The following is an 8,769-nucleotide window of genomic DNA, read 5'->3' on the forward strand; positions in this document are numbered from 1 at the left end:
CTCTACTTCCCCTTTCTACTGGTTCTATCCCAATCACTTCTGGTCCCATCTAGTTTTCCAGCTGTTGAGGTAGATGAATGGCATTCTTAAAGTTTACAGTCACCCCAAAGCAGTGACAAACCCCACGTGATTCTGCTGCTGTTTTGTGGCAGGTTCTCTTTTTTGAATTGACCATGCCATAAAGAGACTACAAAGGCCATTGCCCCATGTTACCTGTTAGCTGGACATTGTGTACTTAGAGTGGCATTGAAACAAACTTTAAAGATAAGTAAGAAATAAAGTTAATGCTATGTACATTGCTTAAGTGTATGAAATCCCTGGTTTTATTGCAAACAGTGTGATCACCGAAATTATTACAGGGTGGTTGTATTCCATTACACACTTCCATTTCCCCAAAGCACATTCTGTTTTTGGGAGGGTGCTTTACATTTGTATAGGCTTTTCCATGCCACACCATTGTATCTCAATACCTAACAAGCCTGTAAGATAGGAAAGTATTATTATCTCTAGTTTGCAGATGGAGACGTGAGGCACAGAAGTGTTTTATCCAAGCAGATCTCCCAAAACCAAGTCCATTAACTGAACCTTGTTAAATCACCAGCCTTTCATTCCCCTTTACAAACTGTAGTTGTTCCAATGCCACTGAAAATATTTGTATAGTGGGGGTGCTGAGAGCCATTGAACCAAACTGTAAACCCTCTATATATGGAAACCACTTCAAGGCAAGGGGTGCTGCCACATCCCTAGACCTCTAGTTCCAGGACCCCGGAGTTTTTTGACCTATGACCCAAATGTACTTGCTTTCAAACTGGAACATTTTTATGATGACATCTGAAATTTCTGTTAACATTAATAGGTATTGGGGGCCTAATTTCCTTCACACTAAACTGAAAATACATTTCTAAAATAACCATATAGTTACTTAAAAGTTATTATCTGCATGAACTCAGCTCACTGTAACAGGTTTAGCCACAGTTGTGCAGTGCTGCAATCAACTCCTGACACTTGAGAATGTCAGCATCAGGTTTCAGACTCCAAAATATCCTGAGCAAACACAACTGTCCAAGCTTCAAGATAACAAATAAGGCCTGTGGGAAGGTGTCACCTTTGCTAGTTTAACCACTTCACTGCTGCATGCAGCCTCAAGAACCTCGTTAGTCCGGCAAAACCTATTGCCTATGCTGTCCCACCTACTATATACCTCAGCTCTGAAATGCTAAAATTCCACTGGAATATTGATACTTCAGTGCAATGTCACTGCATTCTTCTACAGAAGCTGCAATGGAAGCCAGAAGAGAGTTTTAAAAATCTCACAATGGGAGATGGGAACATGACACAATGCTTATGGTGGGGATGTTATTGTTAAAGAAACCCTGAAAGAAGGTTGAATAAAGAGGCTGTAAAAGAGACAGAGTTGAAAAACACAGTGGTTAAAACACTGGCAGATGGTCTATACCAGAGCTCCCATCATTGCTAACACCAACGGAACTGTGGTAGCTTCTCTAGTGGGAGATTTGCAGAAGCTTGCCAAGGTCATAAAGGGAAGGTCAACACTTAAGTTCTGAGAAGTGCTTTGTTGTTATTCTCCCCCCCCCCCCCCAAAAAACAGTCCTGTATTTTGTCTTTTCTTACAGCTCCGTCTCCTTTATGAATGCAACCCCATGGCTTTCATCATTGAGCAGGCTGGTGGGATGGCTACCACAGGGACTGAGCCAGTGCTTGATGTGAAGCCTGAATCTATTCACCAGAGAGTCCCATTGATTCTTGGTTCCCCAGATGATGTGCAGGAATACCTCGCTTGTGTGCAGAAACACCAGAAAAGCAGCTAATGGCATTCACACACCAGATGTTCCTCCCGACACCGGCTATACCTCTTTCCAGAAATAGCAGCAATCAGAAGACTTTGGTTTCCGGGATATCAGTTCCCCCTTTCACTGACAATAGAAATAGTGAAGACTGTTCCTAAAGGTTTTAATTCCCCTTGAATACAAGTGCAAAAATTATTTAGTCCCAGTTTCTGTAATACAAGAGTAAAAGCAAAGTCCTAATTTTAATACTAACAGTATCTACTTGCTTAATACTAAAAAAGGAAGTGAATTGTTTGGGTTACACTCTATTTGATCTGAAGCTAAGAGTCTGATAATGCAGTAGCTGGCATTCTTTGAGGCAAAGCATTTTTATATCAACAGTCAAGACTTCATTTAGAGACTGTATCTGTATTTTCTGTTGGAGGTTTTGTTGCGGGCAATTATTATTTTGTCAGCCCTCATACTACCACTAGTCTTGTGATCTGAGTGTGTTTATGTTCCAAATAATATTTGCCTTGGGTAATTAATAAATATTAAAATTGAATTACCTTTCCATGGGAATGGAAAAATGCTTGATACGGTGCTTGAAATCATTCCCACTTCCCTTCTGTTCCAGAGTCCCATGTAATTTCACACAAGCTATTACCACACAGCAACTGCCACATCTCAACTTTCCTTCTTAATGAAAGATTTCTCATGTCAGATTTATATTTACTTATACCCCTCCAGTCATACCTGGTGGGGTCTTTATCTAAGAACATAAGAACGGCCATACTGGGTCAGAACAAAGGTCCGTACAGGTCTGCCGACAGTGGCCAATGCCAGGTGCCCCAGAGGGAGTGAACCTAAGAGGCAATGACCAAGTGATCTCTCTCCTGCCATCCATCTCTACCCTCTGACAAACAGAGGCTAGGGACACCATTCCTTACTCATCCTGGCTAATAGCCATTAATGGGCTTAACCTCCATGAATTTATCTAGTTCTCTTTTAAACCCTGTTATAGTCCTAGCCTTCACAACCTCCTCAGGCAAGGAGTTGCACAGGTTGACTGTGCGCTGTGTGAAGAAGAACTTCCTTTTATTTGTTTTAAACCTGCTGCCCATTAATTTAATTTGGTGGCCCCTAGTTCTTATATTATGGGAACAAGCAAATAGCTTTTCCTTATACACTTTCTCCACACCACTCATGATTTTATCTACCTTTATCATATCCCCCCCTTAGTCTCCTCTTATCTATCCCAGCTAATTCTAGTACATCCATCACCTTGATATCTAGGTGCCCGTCCCATGTGTATTAATGTAAGCTATTGCCTTGCAAACACATCATCATCACACTGACTGGATTACACTTCATCTACTTTTTTCTTCGCATCCCTCATTTTGATTTTTTGTCCACATTTAGACCATTACAAGTTGAGAGTTATACTCAACAAGTGAATTCACTTACATTTACTGTACTCATGCACTTGTAATACATCCATTTGTAAAGTGGCACGGGCTATTCAAAACACCACATATTACTCTTATATATAGAGCCCTGAGTGGATACAAAATTTGCATCTACATCTGATCTGCAATCCGCAAAAACAATCCGTGGATATAAAGCAGATATCCGCAGATTTGCAGAGCTCTACTTACATACAGTAATGTTTTTCACAGGGGATGGAGCTACTTTGTGGACCCAACATGGATTTAGTTCCAGTGGCGCTGGAACACTTTTTGGAGTGGGGGTGCTGAGCTGCACCCTCTTACCTCTGTCCATGTTCCTCACTGCTCCCTAGAGCTGGAGCCGAGAGTAGGACCATGACTCCGGGAGCAGGATGGGAGATGTGGTGGCTGGGATCTCACATGCGGGGCCAATGGCTGGGTGGGACCCTGGGGCTGTCAGCAGAACCTCCAGTCCCCCGGTGGCCAGGACCCCACATGCAGGGCCAGTTGCCAGGACTCTGCAGCTGAATCAGACCCTGGGTTGGCAGCGAGCCCCTGGGCACAGTGCCAGAAGCCGAGTGGGACCGGTGGCCAAGCAGAACCCAGGGCCAGCAGCAGAGACCCCAGACAGTAGTGGGGCCAGCGGCCGGGACCCCGAGCAGCAGGGTCGCAGGGCCGGGACCCTGGCGGTGGGGCCAGTGGCTGGGACCCTGGGTGCAAAACCTGGGGGTACTGCAGCACTCCCCACACCCCTACTTCCCATGCCTATGTTTGGTTCACAGACAACTAATAAACAGCTATCAGCCCTACCCCATCTACTGCTCAATTACTTTAAGGTGCAGTATCACCCTACAACACAAAAATCCAGAGGAGAGCAGCTATAGATGCCTCCCCCTGCATTCCAGATGAGAACAGTTACTGAGGCAGGATTCATCCATTTTGCCTCAGTCCTAAACAAGCTATATGTGCAGTGGAGATCTTCTATTCAAAATGAAGGGAGACAGTTATTAAAACTGCCTGTGATTGTTTGATGGTGCTACTATGCCTCTGAGCTGCAATTTTCAGATCCTCAGATCTCAGCCAAATCAAAAGGGGTTTTCATCAGGACATTGAGAAATCTCTCTCCTTATGGACCATTTCAATGCCAAATTTGAATTTTCTATTGCCACACACTTCAGCACTGAACCTGTTTGAAAAAAGTTACAAAAATGTCTTCTAATGGGAAAAGTATTATTTTGGCTCTGGCCTTTTTTCTCAGAGATAACTTAACTGTTTATCCTGGAACTATGAACAATTTCTCTTTGGCTAGAGTCTAGGGCAGTGGTTCTCAAACTTTTGTACTGGTGATCCCTTTCAAATAGCAAGCCTCTGAGTGTGAGTCCCCTTATAAACTAAAACCACCTTTTTATATATTTAACACCATTATAAATGCTGGATGCAAAGCAGGGTTTGGGGTGGAGGCTGACAGCTTGTGACCCCCCATGTAATAACCTCGCAACCCCCTGAGGGGTCCCGACCCCCAGTTTGAGAACCCTTGGTCTAGGGCTTGACAAATGAGATTTAGAATGGAAATGTTTAAACTACTTTAATTACATAAGCCACTGTCACTTCAACTAGAAGTGCAATTGATCCTCTTTATAACTAACCTTTGGAGCTATACTCTATTCAACAAAAGGAGCTATACAACAAAAGTAGAGGAGAGAAAGGGTCTGTAGAAAACAGACACATGCACATTGCTAGTCTTACCACATTTCAGGACTGTTACCTTGTTACTGCTTCAGCTGAAGGCTGCATTTTAAAACAAAAAACTCCATTCTGCACCCCTCCCCCTTTTTTTTTTAAAATGCCATTGAGTCTTCTAGTATTGCACTGAAAACAACCTTTGATCAACATCTATACCATGTAATTGGTTGCTCCAACTTCCCTTCCTTATCTGCCTTCCCCCTCCTCACCACCAACCCTGGAACAACCAAAGCAGTGTTTAATTCTATGAGATATAAGAGGAGGAAGTAGCCAGAGAGAACTGAGAAATCACCATGACAGCATTAAGGCTATGTCCACACTACCCACCTGAATCGGCAGGTAGAAATCAATCTCTCGGGGATCGAATTATTGCGTCTCGTCGGGACGCAACATTCGATCCCTGAATCGACGCTTGTACTCCACCAGGGGAGGTAGAAGTAAGCGCCGTCGATGGGGAGCCGCGGAGGTCGATTTGCCGCCGTCCTCACAGCGGGGTAAGTCGGCTCCGATGGGTCGAATTCAGCTACGCTATTCGTGTAGCTGAATTTGTGTATCTTAAATCGACACCCCCTCCCCCCCAGTGAGGATGTAGCCTAAGATTACAACCAAGGCAGCCTTAAGGTGAAGCATATTAGATTTATAATGTAATTATACACTAATTTAAAACATTGTTATTCACTGGAATGCTATGAAATCTCACCAGACAAATTAGCTTCCATTTCCAGCAGGCACTGATTTATGTAAAAAGCTCTATTTGGTCATTGCATTGGAACATTTAGCTGTCTTCTTCGCCAGCTGAATTATTCTCTTGCAGTTTTAAAAAATAAAATTAAACAAAAGACAAACAAAAACAAAGGGCTAGTTTACACACAGTTTATGTACTGATTTAACAATATTGACTTAGAAACCAATATAATATCACAGTACAGCCTGCTAGTGCAGATTCAGTTATACCAGTATACAGGTGCTTGTATTGATATACCCAAATAAACTCTACTGATATAAGCACCTTCATACCAGCATAACTGAATTCATACTTGGGGTTGCACTGATTTACCAATATAGTTAAATTTTTATAAAAATTGTGTAGATCGCATCTTAACTTCTCTAAATTCTTTGCCACATTCCATATTCATGCTACCAGCCTCTTCCACTGGAGGATCCGGTGCTGGACAATGCACCTTATAAGCTCTTAACTTCCAGTCTTGTAGCAATTATTAGGCGATAAAGCCCACAATTTGTGGATTATTGTTTAATTGGTAACTGACGGAGATTAAGACCTTGTCTGTATTTGGGATTTGCCCCAATTCAGCAACTGGGTAGCTGCACTAATGCAAATCCCATGTGTAGATAAAAAAACCCTCTGATTTTCACTGGTGTAAATTCTGGCTTTTCTTGTCTACATTTGGGATTTGAACCGGTGCACCTATACTCTCATGTTTTTATATGGCCCTTGTTACTCTAGTACCTTAGCACTTCACAGTCTTTAATAGGTCTATCATCACAACATCCCGATAGCTAGGGAAGTGTTATTATCCCTATTGTTCAGATGGGGAACTTAGGGCTTGGCTACACTTCCGAGTTACAGCGCAATAAAGGAGCCCCGGGTGCCCTACCTCACTCCCTGCCCACACTGGCAAGGCACGTAGAGTGCTTTGTCTCTGCTATCAGTACAGCGCTGCTGGCACTCCACCTCGGCGAGAGAAATAACGTTTGCTGTGCCTTGGCTACAATGCACGGGCGTCAGTGTGAACGAGGTGTTGGGTTACTATGCTCTGACTGGCCTCCGGAAATGTCCCATAATCCCCTTATGTCAAGTGGCCACTCTTGTCATTGTTTTGAACTCCTGTAGGAATGCGAAAATGCCCTTTCAAAGCTCTATTTATGACAGCCGGCATGCAAGCCATTAGTGTGGAATGCTGTGAGTGACAGAGAGAGGTGGGGGGGGGAAACAGGGGTCTGCTGCTGTCTGAACTTACAAGACAGCATGCTGAGATGCTCTCAGCCCCCCAAAACCCCACTCTCTCTCCCCCCCACATACACACAACACATTCCCTGGCACACTCTACCCCACCCCCCCAGGGGCGGCAAGTTGTATGGGCCCGTGGTGCCCGGGCTCCAGCGAGTTGGGGGCCCAGCTCCACCAATGTTCACAGCCAAGTCTCTCCTCCGGCTCCACCTGCCGCCCCTGGCATGCCTCCCCTGAGCGTCCCTGCCTGCCCTGGGCAGCGGGCGGTTGCCCCCTGCAGCTCCGTGCTGCATTCCCTCGCCAGCTGCTGCCGGCTACAAGGGAGCAGCGTCCCTGAGGCAGCTGCTATGCCTGTGGAAGAGGAGGGGAGGAGCCACATGGCAGCCCTCACCCCCAGCAGGCAACTCTGAAGTGGGGGGGGCTTATCCTGGCTGGACCGCCTGAGCAGCAGCCGGGGGGGCTTGGGTGAGTGTCATGCCAGGGGAGGCAGGGAAGGACCTTCTGTCCCCCGGAGCTCGCTGCTGCCAGTAGGAAAAGGGCTGGGGGGAATCTTCCTCTCTGGACCCCTGCCCCAGCCCCGGGGCAGCCTGCCTGCTGCACCCCCTCCAACACCCCAACCCTCTGTCCCAGACCAGAGCCCGCACCTAGCACCCCAAACCACCTTCTATACCCCCTCCTGCACCCCAACCCCGTCTCAGCCCAGAGCCTGCACCCAACACCCAAATTCCATCCCAGAGCTCACACACCTCCCACACCCAAACTCCCTCCCAGAGCCTTAGGCAGGTGTGTGTGGGGGGTGGGACTTGGACACATTCTAGGCACCACCAAAAATTATACAAACCTGCTGTCCCTGCACCCCTCCATTTGAAAAGCATGTTGCAGTCACTTGCATGTTAGGATAGCTGCCCATAATGCACCGCTCCCAATGCCGCTGCATGTGCCACAAATGTGGTCAGGCCAGTGCGCAAGCAGCTGTCAGCGTGGACAGACTGCAGCGCTTTCCCTACTGCGCTCTCCGAAGGCGGGTTTAACTCACAGCACTCTACACCTGCAAGTGTAGCCATGCCCTTAGATTAAAAGTTAGAAACTAAGCCTTGGAGGCTAGTTGTTAGCACCCTTATTACTGAACTCTCCTTCCTCTACATTGATGACTGGCCATCATTTACTGGAATCAGGGCAGGTTCCCAATGCAGACAAAGCTTCAACTGGTGAAATTGTTCTGAGGTAGATTCAAAAAGTCAGAAATACTGGCTGATTAGATTATGCCACATGCCTAGATCCCAGAGATAGTAAACTAAAGGACTTATAAATAACAGGCTATTTTTGAAGCATGTGGCACAGAGAAAGAAGATGTATGTCAATTTCTTCTCTTCAAGAGAGTTATCAGTGACTGAATAGGGGGACCTAGGGAGAAGCCGAGGGGCATGGCCATACTGTTTCCTCACTGCTGCAGGGGCCAGGATAGAAGGAGGAGTAGCCAGATTTGGGATGCAGGAGGTAGAGCAACATGGATCCATTCTTTACTCTCACAGGAATCTCCTCTAACCCATGGGCTGAGAGACATGTAGAACAACATGATGTCAAATTTGATTTTGGAATTGAAAGTATCCCTTTCTAACAAAATACAAATTCAGACCTCGTCCTCAGAGTTATTTTGAGAGAACACAAACCATGCACTCTGGCTGAGGCTATGTCTACAGTGCTGCAGTAGAGCCGTATTATAGACTTTTTCTACATTGATAGGTGTCTTTCCATCAATGTAGAAAATCCACCTCTCCTAGTGGTGGTATCTAGGTCAATGGAGGAACTCTTTTGTTGACCT

At 45.6% G+C, this 8,769-nt stretch overlaps 1 protein-coding gene across 1 annotated transcript in view; it reads left to right on the forward strand.

Annotated features, from left to right (window-relative positions):
• LOC117879455 (fructose-1,6-bisphosphatase isozyme 2) overlaps positions 1–2,377 on the forward strand; it is a 35,264-nt gene extending 32,887 nt beyond the window's left edge. Inside the window, exon 7 of the mRNA XM_034774656.1 lies at positions 1,635–2,377. Within this exon, the coding sequence (XP_034630547.1) occupies positions 1,635–1,829 (195 nt within the window). The 3' untranslated portion in view covers positions 1,830–2,377. The remainder of the gene's footprint in view (positions 1–1,634) is intronic.
• Positions 2,378–8,769: the final 6,392 nt, after the last annotated feature.

The sequence above is a fragment of the Trachemys scripta genome, chromosome 6 (genome assembly GCF_013100865.1).
Source record: "Trachemys scripta elegans isolate TJP31775 chromosome 6, CAS_Tse_1.0, whole genome shotgun sequence".
Taxonomy (NCBI): Eukaryota; Metazoa; Chordata; order Testudines; family Emydidae; genus Trachemys; species Trachemys scripta.